The 21,950-nt window shown below is 33.1% G+C and overlaps 1 protein-coding gene across 2 annotated transcripts; it reads left to right on the top strand.

The window, feature by feature from the left end:
• Positions 1-2,487: 2,487 nt before the first annotated feature.
• Positions 2,488-20,901, top strand: LOC140766951 (uncharacterized). Of its 2 annotated transcripts, none has more exons than XM_073106665.1 (22): positions 2,488-2,785; positions 3,389-3,500; positions 3,582-3,664; positions 4,064-4,141; positions 8,398-8,529; positions 9,033-9,083; positions 9,178-9,318; positions 9,417-9,539; positions 9,652-9,729; positions 11,805-11,897; positions 11,973-12,086; positions 13,137-13,220; positions 13,432-13,530; positions 13,627-13,815; positions 14,768-14,843; positions 17,092-17,195; positions 17,282-17,541; positions 18,877-18,963; positions 19,097-19,324; positions 20,131-20,209; positions 20,279-20,342; positions 20,446-20,901. In XM_073106665.1, the coding sequence occupies exons 2-22, from the start codon at positions 3,410-3,412 to the stop codon at positions 20,553-20,555; spliced, it is 2,364 nt and encodes a 787-aa protein (XP_072962766.1). In that variant the 5' UTR covers positions 2,488-2,785; positions 3,389-3,409; the 3' UTR covers positions 20,556-20,901. The 2 variants fall into 2 exon arrangements, with proteins under 2 accessions (XP_072962766.1, XP_072962767.1); XM_073106666.1 differs by having other exon boundaries at positions 20,131-20,213; positions 20,283-20,342.
• Positions 20,902-21,950: the final 1,049 nt, after the last annotated feature.

Here is a 21,950-nt window from a genome sequence, read left to right as displayed (position 1 = left end):
GTTCATAATTTTTTACAAAACACAACAGACAAACCCTAGTGATTCCTCTCCAATTCCTTCGTGGTGTCTCCTCGTTGCTCCCATGCGAGGCTCTTGCACTCAAGTCAACAAGCCCCACAAGACTAGCTTCCCTTCTGAAGCTTTTAAAAAACTTTAATTGATTAAAAATAACAACTTAAAATTTTATCATTAAAGTCAAATTGCATTTTGCTCCATTAATTTTATATATAATTTATTTCTCTCCAAAACTATTTTTTTTTTTTCGTATCACATCAAAATAATAATTACCATTTAGCCTAGTTTAAAAACAAACACCATATTTTCTTAACTTAATTCAAGGTTCCTAAATCAAGACTAAGAAATTAAGCTAGCTAATCAAGTTCAGGGCTGGCCCTAAACTAAATTAGCTATATTTCTCCTCTTTTTTCTTTCTCGACGTGCACCACATTTATTTGTTTTGAGTTCTGGGTCATTGAACTTAGTTAGAGATCCCTGGCCAAATTCTGTAACCAAATACTTTTTAAACTTTTTTTCCTTAATCAAGTTCACTTCCCAATAACTAAAATAAGAATAAAATAAAATTTCTAATAAAACAACTTAAAAATTATTATTTAAATATAATTTAATAATAGGTTTAATATGAGTTTAAAATAGCCAACTTGCATTTATATTTTGTAAATTTAATAATAATATTTTAGTGTTATTTGGATGACATATACTCAATTTTCCTAAAAATATAAATATTTTTCACTTTTTCATTCCACATCAAAATCAAATAATAACTACACATTATCTCAAATATTCTTTCACCTATTTATAATTTGCCTCCACAGTAAATACATTTCACTCCATTTTTTTTTTAAAATTTACTAAGTCCACAATAAATTATGGAGTGACTTGGTATGAGTTTTTAAGTCTGTAATTAAAAAAAAAAGTTATTATAAAATATTTAGAATAATACTAAAATATTAAAAAGTAATATAATTAAATTATATAAAATATTTACAAAACACTAAAAATTTTAAAAAGTAATATAACTTTACACATGGGCTTAAAAACTAAAATAAAAATTAAATAAAAAACAATTATATTATATTATATTATTAAATTAAAATAAAATATTAACCTTACATTATTTTAGGAAATAATAATAATATGTAAGTTGGCAAATAAGTAATTAAAATTTTTTAATAAATTAATAAAATAATATTTTTAAAATTTCTCATTTACTGACAAGATATTTTAGTCATTTTAATTTTATATCATATATTTCACTTTAAAATTTTAGTACTTTTTATTTTTATTTTCTTTACATCAAATTGAAAAAGTGTCGTGTTCTAAATCTACTAAGTTTAATAGGGTTTTAGTTTCTCTCTTTCTTCGTGATGAAACTTCAATTCGCTTGTAGATATATAAAACTCGATTTTAATTTAGGCTAATATATGACGATTCTTTCACAAACCCTAATCCTAAATTTTCTAAAGGTGTGTTTCTTTAAGGATATAAAAATGGAATTGGATGTCATATCTCCAAAAGAGACGACATAGTATCTTTTATATCATTATTGCTTTTATATAATAAATAATAAATGTAGATCTGTCAAATTTTATTTTTTGTAATTTTTTTGAGGCTTTTATTATTATTTTATATTTTATACCTTTTAAAGTATTGCTATATTAAAAAAATTTATTAAACATTTTTATATTAACTTATTCTATTATTCATATTACTTTTGGATTTAATTTTGATAATTTTAATTGGATGGGTTAATTTTGATAATTAACATAATATAATTAATAATATTTAATGATATAATTTAAGTTTAAGATAAGTAATAATAGTTTTATAATTGATGTCACTAATTTTTTATCGACGATAATAATATATATATATATACACACATTGTAGAAGGCAAATATGACCGTAATTCCAAGATATGTTAGATGAAAACGGGTAGGATTAACTCTAGCCCGACCCGATCTAATTCAGATTGAATTCAGATAAAAAATTCCTATCCGCATATGGATTTGGATACGGATATAATTTTTGAAAAAAATATCTCAAATACGGATTCGGGTATGGTTGGATATGATTTTTAGTTTCGGATACAGATAAAGAATATCGAATATCTATTTGCCGGTATATCTTTTTGAATACTTTTTATAGTTTTTAGTTTGCTTATTTAAATAGTGAATATTGATATCATTATTAATGATGTGTTACATAGATTAATTTTTCTAATTTTATATATATTTAATATAAAATAAAAATTATTTTTTTGTGAAACTCTTAATATTTTTATTTTAATTGTATTTAAATAAAAGATCATATTTCATTTAAAATTGGATCAATATCTAGTATCTGTAATTCATATCAGAACTAAAAATATGAATTCGGATGTGAGTATCCGAATACTTATCCGATCCGTTTTCACCCCTTTAACACTTACCCCTGTTATATAAACCTACAACCAAAGGCACCCAAAAACCTCCGCCTGTCTCACTCGCTACGATCCATTTCCTTCTAAGCCATAGGCCGGCCGCCGCCTCCTCCTCCTCCTTTTCCACCGTCGGCCAGTCTCGTCCTCGTCCTCCTTCGCCAAGCCGTCGCCTCGTCGTCGTCCTCCTCCTCCTCAAGCCACCGCCTCATCTTCGTCTTCCTCCTCCTCCTCAAGCCGCCGCCACGTCCTCCTCCTCCTCCAATCAACCTCTTTCGTCGGCCTCCTCCGTCTGGACCCTCAAGTCACCTCCTCCGCCGGCAAACCTCATCCAGTCATTCTCCGTCGGCAAGAGTTTTTTTTAAGCATTAATTAATATTATTGTTTACATCTTAATGTGCTCACTGATTTGCAAATTTATTGTAGCTAATCATTTAGTTAGATCATTATTTAGCTAATAATTTGTTTTAGTTCTGATGTTCAATATACCATCGCAAATTTCATACTAAACCTGATGAGTTTTGTTAGGGTGAACAATTAACCACATGATCTGTTTAAAGAAAAATAATGCTCAAATTCGTACTGGAACCAGCCTTTTGCAATTTGAATAGACAAGAAAGATCATTGCCTTCAAGTCATCAACTTGTATATAGCAGGACCTAACTTGTTCTTTAGTGCAAGTCCTCTGAATTCTCATTATTGATTTGGAAATATTGAGTTAAATTGTGTGCATCTTCAGGTATCATAGCTCTCTTCAAACATGGTGTTAATCTCGCCTAACATATATATTTATTCCTAATCAAGATTAAGAAGTACCTTAACACACACACAAGATCAAGATAAAGAAGTACCTCACAACTGTTTCTTACTTTCTGCACCATGGCCATATTTCATATTTCTATGATCAATTTTAGTTGGTTTTCAGACTTAGGTCCATTAACTGCATTTCAGATCCGTCTCCCCGCTGCTCCCATGGGAGGCTCTCGCACTCAGGTCAACAAGCCCCATAAGACCCGCTTCGCTTCCAAAGCTTCTCGCCATGCTCACAAGACTTCGGTTGTGGGTGAGTCTCCCGTTCCCTACAATCTGGCGCTCTTCCTTCATTCTAGTTGATTCTCTAATCTGCAATTGGTAATGAGTTCAGGTACCAGCCGGATTGTGAAGCCGGAAAGCCACCGGGCTGCCATGAAGGGCGCCCGTGCTGCTCGTGTCCAAAGGAGCAAATCGGTAAGTGAAATAAAAAGAATCAATTTTTTCTATAGCATAGCATGTTAATTCTGGGATCAAATTGTTATCGTCTGTGTTTTAGAACCTAGAACATTGTAAGGAGGGTGAAAGTTTTGGTGCCCCTGGGAGTGAATATCAAACAAAAGAAAGGTAAAGAGGGGTCCGTTTTCTTTTTCTGATTTTAATCTTTGGACAAAGATAGAGGATTTATTTGAATTTTTGCAATACTTGTGTCGATGTCTATTGAACATGTTTGCATTGTAGCATACAAAAGGTTGTTCATAGTCTGTCTTTCTGTGAACTCCCCATCAGTGAGGATAAAATTTATCCTAAAATTAAAAGCTTCCTTCATAAAATTTTCAAGTAACAAATTTTTGCCTTTAATTGTTTGGTTTGCAGATTCGTGATCAGAAGCGAGCAGCTTTGTTGAAGGAGAAAAGAGCCTCAACTGGTTCATCAAGCCCACCTCGTATTATTGTAAGTACTTTAGTTTGGCTATTATACATTTGTAGTTGATCTTGTTGGAGTTTTGATGCTTAACGTCAAGATACCAATGTATTCCAATTTAAATAATAACATCTAACTCTTATTGACATCAATTTACTTGGTTCATTCTTTGATATTTATTTAGTGGAATACCCATGGTAAAAGAAATTCAAATGATCATGTCTTTGATTCAAATTGGTTTAGTTGGCATGCTTATGGAGCAATAAGCAATTTTCCTTTGTATTGTGAGCTTGTCACTTTGATTGTGATGTCTAGAATGAGGATATATCTCTAATGACCTTATTTCTTCAGAACAGTTGATTTACTATCTTGCTTTCTCCATCCTTTTGTATTGCTTCCTTGGAATTGGATTGCCTACTAATTGGTATTCTTGTTATAAATGTGAAACAATAAAGGGAAAAATGAAACCAAGGTACAAGAGATTTTTGAAATAGTTGAAAAGCATATTGCTATGTGTTTTTGATTTTATCCCACATGGACTCATTTTATTTTTCTAAAAAATACTCTATAGTGTGTTTGGTTGTTGACGTTTTGGGAAGTGAGGGAAAGTTAAATGATCTTGGAAAGTGAAAGTTCTTGGGGAACTCAATTTCTAACAAAAACTTATCACTTTCTAATGTTTGGTGAGATAGAGTGTGAGATTGGAATTGCGAGTTTCTTATTTTTTATTGTTTGTTTGAGAAAAGTCAAAAATAGAAGTTAGAACTTTAAAGCAAAAATAAAAAGTATTTGTTTACATTTATACCCATCTAAATTTCTTTATTTGTATGTATGCTCTTTTAACGTTTATATTTGTGTGTACATTCTTTGAAAGTCATACATTTTGCATGGATGCCATTCAAGATATCTTTGACAACTATGAGTTCAAATCTTTAGTACCTAAATTATAAAAAGACACTAATACTATTAATTGAAAGGAATGTGTAAAAATAACATTAATTTTATCTTTTGATAGTTAAATTGATGAAATTTTAATGGTTAGTTAGAACAATAAGTAAAGTTCTCTGCATAAAGCACTACGATTGTTATTTGTTTGCCATAGTATTTAGGAAAATTAATGTTTTTAAAGGCGGCCGCCATGGCGGGGTGGCGACCCAACTGCCCTGCCATGTAGCTAGGCGGCTTGCTAATGCTTTTTGCATCCCGCGTGGCCCGCTTTGTTGTCATATAGGTTCGGATAAGGTTAGACTATCCAATGGATAGTTAGTGACTAATTTCTTTTAAGAAGACCCATCTGCTAGCCCTATCACAAATATCCAATCTCTCATCTTCCTCTCATTTCCCTCTTGAGTGACGTAGCAGTGATACCGGTAGTAGCAGCAGCAAGCAATAGGAGTGGCGGCCAACAAACTTTCTTTTCTTTTCCTCCTCTTTCTTCTTTACTTCCATTTAACTCTCAGTGCCAACGATTGCTAAGTGATCACCTCTCTCTCTCTTGCTATCTAATGCTTAAAGTTACCAGTGAATAGTGATAGATTGAAAGAAGAAAAGACGAATAGCACTCTTCTCTCTCTCCCTTGCTATCTGGCAGTCTAGCCTAGCATGCAATACCTTGACTAAATGGCCACTAGCTGGCATGCACCAGACCCACTTTTAAATGCATTAATAAAATATGTAATGTGTATATATATATATATGTATGTAAATATAAATTATGATATTTTGTTGTTATGATTGTATATTACACTATTAAAATAATTATGTATACTATATTAATATATAATTATATATTATATTATATAGAATTATTTTTTATTTTTTTTATTATTAAAAATACTAAACCGCCTTGGTGCCAGGTGGTGGGGTAACTGTTCGCCACCCGTGGCCGCCTTTCAATACACTGAGGAAAATGATCAAATCACACTGCATTTTTACAATTTTTTATTGACACCTCATCTTTGAGAATTATGTAACTAGACTTCTCATTTTTTCTTATAATTTTCATATGGCATCTTGAGTTTAGTAAAGTCCAACTATTTTCAAATGGAAATTTTCCAAGGTTATAGTGTTTTAAAAGGCGCTTGAGGTGGTCGCCAATGCATCGCCTCACAAAGCTGGTCTGTGGCCTGCTAAAGGCGAATGGGCCGCAATTGCGCTCTTGGCAAGTTGCCTTGTTGCCTTGCAGCTCGTTAAGGCATTGCAGCAGTTGGGGCTAACAAGTTGGATAATAGATGCAAGTGAACAACTAACTACTTAAAAAAAACAATCTCTTATCTTGCTAACGATCAATCTAAGCCCTAAGCCCCCTAACCTAATCTCTCTTTCTCTCTCGACTGGCGGTGGCAAGGGACAGCAGTACAATTTTTTTTTACTCATTCTTCTTCTCTTCTTCTTCCCTTTCACTCTTGGCTCTTTTTTTTTCTTCCCTGCTACAGTAGTACATGTTCCCTTCACTGATTTCCCTGCTACAGTTGGCTTTCAAGCATGCCTCACTGCTATCTTTTCTTCCCTTTTACTCGTGATGGCAAGCATGTTTCCTTCTTTGAATTAGTTCTTTTCAGTCCTAAAATTTTTGCTAGTTAGTTTGCTAATTATTTTTAATCTGTTAGGCAGTATGTTAGAAGAATTAATTACTAATTATTATTTGAATTGCCCAATGGTCCCAATTTTGTGTTATTTCTCAATCTTTGACTCTTGAAAATTTTGTTTTCTTTCACTGTCTTGAAAATTTTGGTAGTTCCTGTTAATCTATTGTGCTGGAGAAATTAATGCTAATAGCTTGTGAAATATAGTTTGTGAATTAGTTGCTAATTAATTTATGAATTGCCTAATGGTCCCAATTTCATATACAAAATATAGATAATCACATATGACCACTTATTCCTCTTAGACAATGTCTATGGCTAGATCAATGTTAAGAATATTTTGTGCATATTGGCTCCACTGGTCGAGGGTGAAAATATAGTTATATTCCCAATAAGAATGATGCCACGTAGTGAAATGTAGATTTTTTGGAAAGGTCACCAAAGGTGGAATTATTATATTTAAGAAACATATTGCTCATGTTAGAAGTGATGTTGCGCCTTATCCAAAGCTAACGAGCAAGCACAAAAAAATACCAATAAACATCTAGAGGGGAATCAGAGAAAAAGAGAAGAAATCAAGTGAGACAGTAAAACTAAGGGCAAAAATAAACATTTTTGGAGAGAAGGAAGATTTAGAAAATTTTGAAGTAAAAATCAAAAGAGTAGAGGTCTATGGATAAATTGATCTCTATTGATCTAGAAGTTGTAGTTAGAGAGCAGGGAAAGATTGTACAAACAAATAGAAATAAATATTTTGCAAAAAAGAAAAAAAAAAGAGATAGAGTGAACAATTACTTAGCTCACTGGGTTTACAAGTGTGGCACCCTCTTAATATTGTTAATTATAAAACATTTCATGTATTGATGGAAGCAATTGGTATGGGCCAGAGTACAAGTTGGTATGATCCTAAATTGCAAACAAAAAGGTAGATAAAGTTCTTTGCTGCTCAATTTAGCCTTTGGAAGAATTTCAGCAACAATTTCTTGTGGTACAATGCCATGTTGATAACTTGCAGTACTCAATTGTGAAAAGTTTTAGCAATTTCACCTGTGGTGCTCTATCTAGCATTTTTTTTTATGGAGAAGGATCAATTATATTGATGATATTGCTTCTCTATTCCACTCTGGGGAAATAATTTGCTGCTTTCACTTTTTTTCAAAATTGTCAACCTAAGGAATTTTGTTATTCTTTATCATTAATATTCATCATATGTAGATGAAAACTTTCTGAGTTTCTAATGTGTAATTTTAATTATGATGTTGACATTTCATATTATATGAAACGTACATTGTCGCTTTAACTAACATTTTACTCCACTAATTGTTATTTTTATATTGTTTAATAACTTTCTGGAGATACTGTAGATGTTGAAACAATCAGCTGAGGATGCTTAACTATGGGTAGACTTATCTCGTATCTAAAAGTTCTATTACTGTGCATAATTGTATCTGATTGCTTATATCCTGTAGTCTCATGTGTTTTGATTCAGCAATTCCATGCTTTTGCTCCATGTAACTGCTTCAAATGGTATCTGATATTTTGATGTTGAGTAACCTTAACCTTTGTAATCATTGTTGCTTGTGATATATTTATTTATTTTAACAGATATCTAATTGTTTAGACTATTGTCACCATTTATGCTACATTTTGTTTCAAATGAGCAATTTTGGATATCCTTGTACGTTATACTGGTGATTGCAGGTTCTTTTCGGCCTTTCATCAGCTGTAAACATAAGTTTGGTTGCAAAAGATCTTTTGACATTGTCATCAGGAGAGGATAGAGAACCTGTTTCAAAGACTGTTGCTTCTAATGTGTACAAACTCAGAACAACGGTTAGTTTCTTCCCCTGCATCTTATTTTTTCTATGCATGCTATGCTTGGTTGCAACATATTTACTCTTTAATGACATTTTGCTCTACAATTTTGCTTGATCGATGGATTGCGATTGCATATTCTTAACTTTTTGTCTGTTATGCTGTTAGTCTAGTAGTACTAGATCTATACTACCATTGCTTCTTATGAAATTGTAGGAACTAGATCTCTTTATCTTATTAAATATAATATTCACAGCTTCTCTATTGTTGACTGTTCCATGGTCTTGAATATATATAATTCTGTGAGATTGTTCTCTTTTAAGAAGCTAAATGTGAAGCTTTTTGTTCCTTTATTCATTAATTGCTACCATCATTGGGCTTCTCTATTTGCTAGTTTTTCATTGTTAGTCATGTTTCTTTCTGGACCCATCATTTTAAATTTGCAGAATGCTATTCATCTCATTTGAAAATGAAAGGTTAAACAATCTTTTTTTTTTTAATTCTTGTTATTACTGCTGAAGGTTTTAGAGGCACCATATGGAGATCTTTTGTCATGCATGGAAATGGCAAAGGTATTTTTTTCCTCTAAATGAACTTAATCTGGAGGTGCCTTTTTTTATTTGAGACTAGTTAATCAACATAGTCACATACTTTTTCCTAGCACAGGTTGCCGATTTGATTGCTTTTGTAGTATCAGCAAATTCTTTGTACAATAGGGAATCCAGCAGCTTGATTGATGCATTTGGAATGCAATGCCTTTCTATCTTCAGGGCTATTGGCTTACCTAGTACTGCTGTTTTTGTTCGGGTAAATACTTAAATGATATGCATTATACATCAACAAGAACTTTCTCTTATATTGATTGATGATCTGGATATTCACTGTCGTGGATTTGACATCCATAGGACCTTCCACCCGACATGAAAAGTAAACAGGAACTAAAGAAGATGACCGTTTCTTGTCTTGCTTCTGAGTTACCTGAGGATTGCAAATATTATGCAGCAGATACAAAAGAGGACTTGCATAAGGTAATGGCTGCCTGTTCAATTATTTGGAGGGTTGTGAAAGAAATTTAGAAAAAGCTATGGCAAATCCATGCTATTATTTTAATTTGTCCTCGGTCTGGTCTGTCATACGCAGTTCATGTGGCTATTCAAGGAGCAGCACCCTACATCTCCACATTGGAGAAGTCAAAGACCTTATATTGTTTCTCAAGAGGTGGGTACAACTGCATCAAAAAATTTCCAATAAATAATATTGTTTCTCATTTGTTATTTAATCTTTTCTCAAGTGGTATGAGTGGCTATATTGGCTTCCCAATTATCAGAGTAGAATTGATCTCATACAAATTTGCTTGTACTTAGCAATTTGGGTTGGGTCATACAAATTTTATGTGCTTAGGATTGATATCTTATTTTGTTACAGCCATCGGGTTTGGGTTACCCCAAATTTACGTAATAATGATGCTCCATTTGGTCAAGCTTGACCATCCTTTTGCAGTTCCTATATTTCTTAGCTTGATTATGATGTTGGGTCTTGGGTGGAGCCAATTAGTTTTTTTAGTGGAGGTCAATAATCTCAACTTGAACTATCCATTAACCCTTCTGCATATCAAACTGGTTCCTCCAAGTGCTAACAGAGCCTATAAAATAGGCTGAACTTAAATGAATGTAGGTTTTATATATTAAACAACTGGCATGCATGGTTGGATATAAATCTACGGCCTCTGATCTGATACCATGATAACTCATCAACTACCCTAAAACGATTAAACTTTTAGAGATCGGTGATTTATATATTTTATATTCTAACTAATACAAAGTAAAATTATGCTTAGATGGGAATATTTAGATGGATGATTGGTATCACTTGAAAATGATAAAAACAAAATGTTGCTATAATTTTATGCCAAGTTAGTAGTAGCATCAATGGTGTTTTGATCCATAAACGATTATGACATGCTAGAGGAGATCACATAGTGGAAGGAGGTGAATTGATTCCACTAAGGTGGAACGTACCTACGGGTGAAAATGGGTTGGAGTAACTCCAACCTGACCGGAGCCGCTATCTGACTCGATACGGATACAGATATAGGTCGGGTATAATTTTTGGATATGGATACAGATATAGGTCGGGTATAATTTTCAGATACGGATACAAATACAGGTTGGTTATAATTTTTGGATATGGATGCAGATATCGGATATCCATTTACTCGTATATTTTTTAAGTAATTTGCAGTTGTTAGTTTGCTTATTTAGATGTGAATACTTATATTATTTACAAATGACATGTTCTATATTGTTTGTAGAGATTGACTTTTCTAACTTTATATGTATTTGACATGCAAAACATTATTATTTTTTAAATTTTTTTAGTATTTTGAGTTAATTGTGTCCAAAAGAAAATTTATAAGCCGTTTAAAATTCGATGTTGTCTAAAAATTATTCATATCCATTTAGTTAGGATATGATTTTAAATTTTGCTATCCGTCAAATATTCGTATGCGAATTTATATCTGGACCGAAATATAGATTCGGATATGGGTTGAGCACTATCTAGTCCTTTTTTCACCCCTAAATACACTACATGGGGTAGACGAAAATCAAAGTTGACTTTACTAGATAACTGAGATATTATGAATGCCTTGGTGGATATCTTTGCCTAATATAGAGCTGAGTATTGGAAAGGAGGAAGTAACTTGCCATTTACTTGGAAGATATGGACTTTCCCTTTGGAGTGCCTTACCTTTTTGAGGTATCTTACTATTACAGTATGAATGAATATGCTCATGTATAATTTTTAGTCAGTGATACTGTTTATGTAAAAGCAGATTCTCATTCTAGCAGTAACCCACCCATTATATTTTGTCAGACATAGTGAGACAAGTAAACTTCCTATCTTTTTCTTTCCGAAACATGATAATCAGACAACTGAGGTTCTTTGTGTAATATTTTAACACTGAAGTGATGAGATTGTTGATTTCATCATCCTTACCATGTCATAAATAACCTCTGTTGACTAATTAATCCTGTAATATTTCAAGTCTATTATGTTTTGTAAGTTGCACTGGACCTGCGGTTGAAAATTTTATTCAGAAAGCTCACAACAGAGTTTCTATGTTCTTATATTGATTTCTCCAGAAATTTCTGCTTTCTTATACAAATAATATCTAATTCGCTAGCCTGTTGAGGAATAAATTCAATTTATACAGGAAATTACATATTGCACTCTTGCATCATGTCATACAGTAGTTATGTCTGTAACTTAAATTGTGGTCTTGTGGTCATCAGATTTGCATAGAACCTGATGATAACAGTCCTGGAACATGCACCTTGCTTTTATCTGGCTATTTGCACGCTCATAGTCTTTCTCCAAATCAGCTGGTAAGTTAATAATCCTTCAACATCTAATGTTAACTTTATTTATACATGTTCTTTTATATTCTTCCTCCACATCAGGTCCATGTTTCAGGTGTTGGGGATTTTCAGTTGGGCAAAATTGACATTCTTAAAGATCCGTTTCCCATCAATGATAGGAAAGATTGCACTCCAATGGATTCAGATGGGATACAGGTTAATTATAACTTTTATTGGCAGAAAAGTAAATGTGCAATACTGCAATCTGTTGGTGCTAAAATTCGTGCACATTAGCTTTCTATTATTATTGTCTATCCATCTGTCTTCTTCTCCTTTCATTTGAATGTTCTTCTTAGGTCTGTTCTTTTTAGGTCAAATTTTCTTTTCCAAAATATTAGTACAAATAAGGAATCCTCATTTTTTCACCAACGTTTTAAAAGGTGGCCGTGCGTTGCAGGCAATGACCCCACTGCATTGCACCCAGGCGGAAGGCCCAGCAAGACGGTCTAGCATTTTTAATATATAGAAAAATTAAAAATAATTTGATTATTGCTGATGCAACCATAAGTGAAGAAATCACATCTTTTATTGGTTATGGATCTTGTGATGGATCCTGAAATATGAAATATCTTTTCCAGTAGCAGCATGAAGACTAATTTTTGAATACTATAATGAATTACTGAATTTGTTTTCTCTATTTTGATGTGGTTTGGAGGTTATTTGCTATCATTCTTTGCCGACTTACCACGTAGGCATAAACCGTCATTTAATGCTATTTATTGTACAACTAAAGTGGCTTAAGTTTGCTACATGGAATCATTTTAATGTGGGTGCATATGCTTGTTCCTTTCATCAAGGATATATGTTTATCAGCAAATGCTATTTTATCTAGAGTAGCTAATCTTAATTTACATCATGAAATGAATGATTTAACATGAGTACTTATCTTATCCCTAGACATTAATCTGACCAAATGGTGGTTCAGCAAAAACTAATTGCGACCTCCATAATGTATTGCTTTTCATGTTGTACCTGCTTATCTCAATAAATTTGTTTTCTGGAAAATATAATACATATGCTTCTATTTACTGATGATCTCTGATATGCTTGATGGTTTCTCTGTAAGATTAGGCTCCAATGATGTTCTGCTCATACACAAAAATGTTCTGCTCACACACAGAAATGTTCTGCTCACACACAGAAATGTTCTGCTCACATACTTTTGTGAATCATTATAGTAACGATAGGTTCTTTGTATATCTGCAGATTGTCAATACCTTAACTCCGGATCCCTTGGTCAAGGAACCTTTGCTTGCTGATAATGTCCCTGACCCTCTTGCCGGGGAACAGGTTGGATACTTCTTTATTTCGATGAGCATATTTCTCTAATAAATTTTACTGTGAGTGTAATATATGAACATTTAAACACTACCTAATTACATTTAATATCATTCTGGAATATAGAATGCTTTGTTCGCATGTTTTGTTTTATTCTTGTTTGATGGGATTAGTTGAATTTCTTTCAACTACTATTAATGATGCGCTATATATATTCAATTAGACTTGGCCAACGGAAGCAGAGATAGCTGAAGCTGAATTAAGCAATAAAGAGAGAAAGTTGATAAGGAAGAAACTACCTCGGGGCACCTCAGACTACCAGGTCTTTCCCACCTTACTTTTTGGTACATCTAAGAGTATCTATCTGTGGTGAAAACTTGTAGAAAAACTTACATTATTTGTTCTCATTATAATTTAGGCTGCATGGATTTTTGATGATCCCGACACTGAGGATTCCGATAGAAGTGAGGAGGAAGGTGATGGCATGGTACTAGATGAGCAGAAAGACCATTCAGTGCAGGAAGCAGCTGATCATTCGGATACTGATGAAATCCCTCAACTTATTGATAATATTGATGAAGGAACCGAGACTGACACTGATATGGATGTGAGTATCAATCTGTTAGTCCTCTCCGACACAAGATGCATTGTTATTAAATGGTGTTAGAAGTTTGCTGCTTGTGAAATTTTTTCTTGTAAAACAAGTCAGATGAACACTAGATTTTTCCTGCTAGCTGCATTCTCTTTTCTACAGAATCCCATTTCAAATTGTTGAGTTGAGAAAGCAATAAGATGCATTATCATCCAAAGATGTTAAGTATACTCTACTTATTACATTTTTCTTGTAAAACCAATAAGTATTATATTTTTTGTGTTAGTTGTATAATAATAATAATAATAATTATTTGTTATTATGTAAAATGTAAAAATTACTGTTTTCTAACAACTTAAGCTTTTAGAGGAATTAATGTCTTAATATGGTATTTGAGCAAATGTTCTGAGTTGAAATCCTACTAGGCCATTTGTTATTTATAATATAAAATCTCCAACCATTTAAATTAGATATACTTTTTGAGTTTCTCAAACTGTCTTAAGCCCAGAAGTGAGCGTGCTTTTTAGAATATAGAATATAAAAACCATGGTTCTCTAAATACTTAAGCTTTTTAGAGTAGGTGGTGGTTTTTCATTGTTGAATCAAAGGACCTTTTGTATTTGATAGTGGTCTTCCAGTTTTGAAGAATTGCACATAAACAAGTTTCTTGATAATTTGTGGATTATGCTAATTTTCAGTAAGGTCAAAGGTTTTTAAATAATTATTCCATGATTCCATCATATACTAGAGTTTCATATCATCCAGTTTGCTAGTCTGCAAGTGCTGCAACTCTTGTATAATGAGTTCTTTAAAAAATAATTTAAATGTCTAATAAATTGTGCTTATGCAGATCTGGTCGATTTTAAGTTTTTATTATGTTTTATATTTATTTTATAACTTGTTACATATGTTCTTATTGCAAAGACATATCCTCATACTATCAAATCTCATAGAGAAAAAAATGCAGGATGATGAGAATTTAACAAAAGAACAGATTGAAGCAGATATAAAAAAGATAAAGGATGAAAATGCCGATGATGAAGGTATGCCTTGAATTACATCCTAAAGATTAAATCTGAAACAAAGGTTTTTTTAGTTTATATAATATGCTCTTTTATTTCTAATTCGTAGTGCAATCTAGTGAATTGTATGAGGCCAAGAAACCGACTGCAAGTTGTTTGTAACTTAGTGCTCCCATACTCTGTTTCTATTCTTAGATGGCTCTAACTTTGACTGACAAATTCTTCGTAGTTGAAAATGGGGCAGATTTATTGATATATATTAATGAAAGAATGGAGAATATGTACGCTTAATTGAAACCATTAAAAGGGAGTAATCTGGATTTTATCAAGAATTGTTGTGCTAGTGGCACATGCCATGCCAATACCCTGTCGGAATGCCATGAGTTGCCATTGACACACCTTTAAATAGATTTTGTAGGGTATGTATACATATTTGAAGTTCTAATATGTGTAGTAAAGCCTACATTAGTCTTTTATCCCTAGATAATTTTGTAAACGACCTAAATTTTGCAGTGGTCAAGTAGAAATATGATTCAACATATAATATCAAATAATTTTTATTTACCTTTGATTCATATGTTTTGAAGAGTACTTCACATTGATCTTGTACAAAATGCTAGATATATGTAAAATTATTCTTTCAAGTAATAGATCTAGCTTCATTTTGTTATATTTAGATAATTAATCTTGGATTTGGTTTTCAAAACAAAGAAATAGAAGGATAAATAAGAAAAACATATCTTTTGATGTGATTTGATGCTCCCATCCTTTTATCATTTTGAGAAATAAGCCTACTAGCAAAGGGATCTTAGAAGGGTCTCTTTGAATAAGTTAAAATAGTTTTTAGGTGGTACTTATGACATGCTGCTTGATACCATATTTGTATTGAGCAATACGGGCTATACAACTAGTGGCACAGGATGACACATGGTGGCACGCCTTGACATTGGGAAGTGACATTAGTATGACCCATGCCATGTGCAAGGACACCACTTGCACGACACTGTTTGTGCTGATCGACACGGTAGACCTTGGATCTTATCATATCATATCTTTTTGATCTTGACATCACTGGCACGACACTGTTTTGTGCTGATGGACACAGTAGACCGTGGATCTTATTATATCATCTCACTTTTGATCTTGATTTGATAGAACCATGGATGGCCGCATGTCGACAAGGGTTGTATTGACCAGCACGTGACATGAGGGGCGCCAATGGCACCTCCAAAAACCAACATGGAAGGCTGCACAATGGCTTCTTATGATGTTATATGGTTATAGGAGGCTCCTCATACCCTCTCTTGATGGTCGGAGAGGGTTAGAGCAGTGATATGACCCTTCTATCACCAGGGAAGGCGATCCATTGGAAACATATTGTGATTTCCTCACAATCCATCCCCTTTGCCTCCCCGCCTAGAGAGCCTCGCTTTGAGCAGGTCATCATAAAAGAGATATGCCTAAATAAGTTAGATCCATTTAGGTGGATCCATTTATAATCTGTTGAAGCAGATTGTCAATTAAGACGATCCTTTCAACAGTTTTCTTCTCCGATCGAGCAAAGAGAAGAATGATTCTCTGATCTAGGGCATGACACATGCGAAGAGGCTAGAGATCTCGATACTGGCAGTGGCATGCAGCTGATAAGGTGTGTAATAAGCTTCCTCCTCTCCTTTCTCAGTCACCTTTCTCAGTCAGCATGGTGCGTGCCTACGACACGCCAATCCTTATATAGTTAAATAGATACAAGAAAAGGTACTCATATATGGTGTCTGGAAGGAAAAGGTGTTATCTACTTTGTTGTATCAAGGATTTACTTGCAGCACATGGTAGAACAAGACGTGCCGTACAACATGGGCAGTGTGATTAGGCATGATCATTGTGCCTAACGGAAAGAGGGATGCGTGGAAGCAGAGGCTAAACTTATTGTAAATATCATGTGTCATTCATGCTAAGATTTTGAAAACTCATTGCAGTGAATTTAGCCTAAATGACTTACTGTAATGATGGAATAAAGTCTGGCAAGATTCTTTACAATTGCAGATTATTATTAAGGTCTTCTTCATTATAACATTGGTATAGTCGTAATCTTTTGAAGAAATAAATATATTATATAACATGAACTTTTGTGTACTAAATGTTTTTTAGACAGTAGGACTTTCTTCTGCTTTAAGTTACAGATATGAGCTGATATTATCTTGCTTGTATCTAGAAATCTAAAACTTTTATCTCAGGAGGTGCTAATTAGATTCGTTCTTCCAATTTTCAGAATTTCCGGATGAAGTAGATACACCATTGGATATTCCAGCTAAAACCCGTTTTGCTAAATACAGAGGTCTGAAGTCCTTTAGGACATCATCATGGGATCCTAAAGTGAGTATGTTTATTAGCTTTACTGTTCAAGTACTATTATGACTTTTCACTCTGATGACTATATTCCTTGTCTTTATCAATGGCAGGAATCGTTGCCACCTGAGTATGCTAGAATTTTTGCTTTTGATAACTTTAAGCGAACACAGAAGCATGTCCTTGCAAAAGTTCTGGAATTAGATCAAGGCAGTAAAAATGATTGTGCACAAGTGGGATCATATGTGCGCCTTCATATAAAACATGTGGCTATTGAAGTTGCGTCCAGACTTTGTGATTTGTCAAGAAGGTCACCAGTTGTAGCTTGTGGCCTTTTCCAACATGAGTCAAAGATGTCTGTTCTTCATTTCAGGTACTCCATTGTATTGTTGATACCGTTATTGAATGGCGTTCTAGTCATGAATATTTTTTTGTATGAAATCTATGTGCCCTATGGCCTTCTCTTCAAATGCTATAACAACAGTTTCACTATTTTGTAATCTAGTAAGCTTATCTTCTTATCTTCGGTTTCTATATAGTATTATTTTGGATTCAATTTATAGTGAAAGTGAATGCTCACATAGCAGCAAGTTTGTCGTGTTAATATTGTAGTACCTTATCAGTTGTGAAATTAGATTTGGTTTGAAGCCAATGTTAAAAGGTGTTACGTGTAATTATTGTGACATTTTCATAATGTCATCTAATAGTAGCATCATCCATAAAGAAAATGAGTTGTCCATTGAGGTTGCAGTAGTACATAAGTGTATATTTTATCCTAATGATGTGCAATTAGATAAAGGAAGTTTAAGATCTTGCTTCATATCTGAATCTAACAGAACTTTGTTTGCACCTAATAGATATATTATAGTATTTGGCTCTTTAATGGATTGTTATACATAGCTGAAAGCCTGAAAGTTGGGTAATCTGTTATAACATCTTAATTGATTTAAAACTTCTGATCTTAGTTATTCAGGAATGTCAGCTTTACTAGGAATTTTGATATTGGATTGCTTTTAAATTAGGTTTATATGGAATGAGTCCAAGTTTAATTAATATACTAAATTCTGGGCAGGTTTAGATTAATCTGATTCATGATTTGGTATTATCTAGCTACCCCTTCATACTATGCTGAAGGAAAACCAGGAAATATGCATAATTTTTTTTTCTTTGTGTGTGGGAAATTCCTTGTATTCTCCTCACCTCCTTTGTCTTCTTTATTTTTGGGTGGATTAAATGTTCTCTTCTTTCCTCACACTTCTTCTGATTATCATATTGTGCTCATATGGAGAAAATTCTTAGAGATGAGAAAAGGGATTTCAGGATGCACTACTGTTTCTTGGTGTGAAATCATGGACTCTCTTATTTTTCTTCGATTAGCAGGCTTTCTAAGCTTCCTCAACTTGGTAACAGGGCAAATTCCTATTCATAGATTTACTTCAGAGAAAATCCAATTGTTAAATATGAAGATGGAACTACCTAGTGAGGATCCCTTTAGAGAGCCACAATCACGATCAAGTTTTCTTATAATTAGGATTTTATTGTCCTTGTCAATTATGCAAATCAAGTTGCTAATTGAAGGATTTGTATTCAAATGTCATGACCAATTCACTGCAAACTAAGCTTTAGATCTATCTATATTGAATTCCTGCATGTGGAGGATTATTGCTATTTAACTAGATATCTATTAAATTTTTTGTATGTTTTGCAGCATAAAGAAGCATGACTCATATGATGCTCCTATTAAATCCAAAGAGATGTTTGTTTTCCATGTTGGGTTCCGCCAGTTTATGGCAAGGTAGTAATTACATATCTTTCTTTGCTATGGTTGTCAGTTTTTTTCACTTGTTACTTGAGAATTAAGATCCTATCAATTTCTCTTTTTCTTAGTGTTCCTAATTTCCTTCTGAAGAATTTCCTCTTCTTTTCAGGCCACTATTCTCCTCCGACAATATAAACTCTGATAAGCATAAGATGGAAAGATTTCTACACCCCGGGCGTTTTTCAATTGCTTCTGTCTATGCCCCTATTTGTTTTTCTTCTCTGCCTTTGATTGTCGTGAAGAATAGGGATGGCGAATCACCTTCCGTTGCTGCAGTTGGTTCATTGAAAAGTGTGGATCCAGACAGGATTATTCTTAAGAAAATTATTTTAACCGGGTAAGGTGCATTATTGCTATCTTTAATACATTCCATAATGATATTCATATTTTACATGGACAAAACAGCTTCCTTCAATGAAAATGTGATGGATGAATGATTGCAATGTATGATGAGTTCTTACTATGGTACACAAGTAAATGCCCATTATGTTTCTACTACATATAACACACTTTCTGTGTGACCCAAGTTGGACTTTCAAATATCATCTTCATGTGTAGCATTGTAAAGAAAGTTAACCATGAACATGCATAGGCCAATTTTTCATATGTTTTTCTTTAACCTACCTTATGTATAAACTGTTAGCTTACCAATCACTCTAGTAGTAGCTGATAGAGAATGATCATTTTAATCCTTCATATTCCAAGACTACCATGTCGTGTGGGCTCAAGTGCGAGACATTTTAATAAGCCCAAGACTGATCTGAAATAAATGCTTGGAATTTTCATATCTTAATTGATACATTAGCCTCGTGGAATTTGAACTCAGGATCTCCTGCCCGAAGTTAATATTGACGAAGTTGGATGTCTTGTTCCCTTTTTCTCGAACATGATTCTTTGTGTATTCTTGTCATCCTCTTGCTTTATTTCTTAAATTTTGGACTGTTACCCATGTTGTATTTTGTGCATATGTTAGTTAACAACTCAAAAATTATTTCTTGTCTATTTCAGAAGCATTTTTACTTCAAATAATTTGATGATTAGATGTGCAGAATCTGTTAGTAACAATGTCAAAATGTCTTCATTTCTTTTTGTGTAGCTTTCATGTGAAATATTAAATTTAAAAGAAATGTTTTTCTTGTGCAGTTATCCCCAAAGAGTTTCAAAATTGAAAGCAATTGTTCGGTATATGTTTCACAATCCAGATGATGTTAGATGGTTCAAGGCAAGTTAAGATTTGAACTTCAGCCTTTGATTTTGAGTGCAAAATTTTAACTTCTAGTTTCCTTTACAGCCAGTGGAGGTGTATTCAAAACAAGGTCGCCGTGGCCGAATTAAGGAACCTGTTGGTACTCATGGTACGCCTTGTCTTTTTATAGTTGCTGCAATATTAATTGGTTAGGCTGACCGAAACAGCTAGCTAATTATTGAAGAGTATAATGTGCAATTTTTATTTCTCAGGTGCAATGAAGTGTGTGTTCAATAGTGTTATTCAGCAACATGACACTGTATGTATGAGCTTGTACAAACGCACATATCCAAAATGGCCAGAACAACGTTTTCCATTATGAGATACATATAGATGGCATGTGCTTCTGGAAAGGTCTAAATGAAGGCCTTTTGTCATGGGGAAGAGCGAAGCTTCAAATGATGTCTGATAGTAGCTTTCGGAAGGAGTAGCTTGTTTTGCTTAAAATTCAAGTTTTGCAACCTTAGTTTTCTCTCCAGTCTTATTTCAGCCCTACATTTTTTCTTTTACAGTATCATTAACCGTTGTGATTGTATCACTGTATATTTTTTGTTTAGGGTAAAATCCAAGAGCTAGTTAAATATTTGTAAGACTTACATTTAGCTATCGAAGTATTTGATTATATGTATTGGTTATTCAATGCACTTGAGAGCAGCATTTATCGTGCATATGTGGTCCTCTTTGTTCTAAAGTGTTTAAAGTTTCAGATTTACTTTTTCTTTTATTTTTGTTTTTTCTTTTTCTTGGAGGTAAGTTGCAGTTTGTAATACAGCATTCTGCCAAATTGCATAGATCTTGCATTCATGGGAGGTTGTTTCAATAGTTTAACTTTGTGATATAATCATAGTTGCAAATTAATTGTGGTACTCTCCCGGCAGGTATAACTTTTTCTTAGTGTTTCATTTCTTGCAATTGGGTAAGTATACTTTTCTAGTGGTTAACTAGCTTTTTATTTTTGCTTTCCTTGCTGTAGCTTTCTTTGTGATAAGAAGCCTCCCTTTAGGATGTCTTTAAAATTTTATTTTAGTCAAAACATGGCAGATTTGATTTTGTGATGCAAATGTTAAGATTGTGTACGCGGAATGTATTGATGAGTAGATTATTCTAGGGTGAAATTTTAGATCGGTCATGTTTATTTTCCTTTTTTTGTGTGACAAATGTTGGATTTTACCTCAACATATTTTTATTCTGCTGCGTAATCCATTATTTTCCTTGCGGTGTTAGTAGACTTTGCACGAAAGTTTCTCGTTTTTCTCAACATATTTCCATTTTGTCGCTTAATCCATTAATTTCTTTACATTATTAGCAGACTTTGCACGAAACGTTTCTCGTTTCTCTATAGAATTTAAAGATACATTTATCTTGCTTGAATCCCTCGGTTAAATATCAGTTGTAAAAAAGGTTTATTTTCAAATTTATTTAAAGTCATCAAAAAATGATTTGCTATTATCTTCTCACCTTTTCCTGTTTTTGAAGTGATACTAACCTTTGAAGCACTGAATTTATTGATTGAAATAATATAACATCTAATATAAATTCTCTGCTCTCTAGAAATTTCATAGTTTAAATATAAAATTTGTATTTAAAATATAAATTTGTACTCAAACTATGAAATTCTAATTCTGTATAATTTTAACAAAATATTTAGAAGATATGCACCTGACACCTAAAAATTATGAAACTAATCGGATAAAATATGTGACATCATGATCTAAAA

Source organism: Typha angustifolia, chromosome 9 (genome assembly GCF_048772165.1).
Source record: "Typha angustifolia cultivar Huaian chromosome 9, ASM4877216v1, whole genome shotgun sequence".
Taxonomy (NCBI): Eukaryota; Viridiplantae; Streptophyta; class Magnoliopsida; order Poales; family Typhaceae; genus Typha; species Typha angustifolia.
Note: the sequence above shows the minus strand (reverse complement) of the source record. Positions and strands in the feature narration are given on the sequence as shown.

Excerpts from the sequence above, each read along its gene's own strand:
- LOC140766951 (XM_073106665.1), top strand. The coding sequence starts at position 3,410 with ATGGGAGGCTCTCGCACTCAGGTCAACAAGCCCCATAAGACCCGCTTC. Across the intron at positions 9,319-9,416 it reads GTACTGCTGTTTTTGTTCGG|GACCTTCCACCCGACATGAA; the intron begins GTAAATACTTAA and ends TGACATCCATAG. Across the intron at positions 13,221-13,431 it reads ACCCTCTTGCCGGGGAACAG|ACTTGGCCAACGGAAGCAGA; the intron begins GTTGGATACTTC and ends ATATTCAATTAG.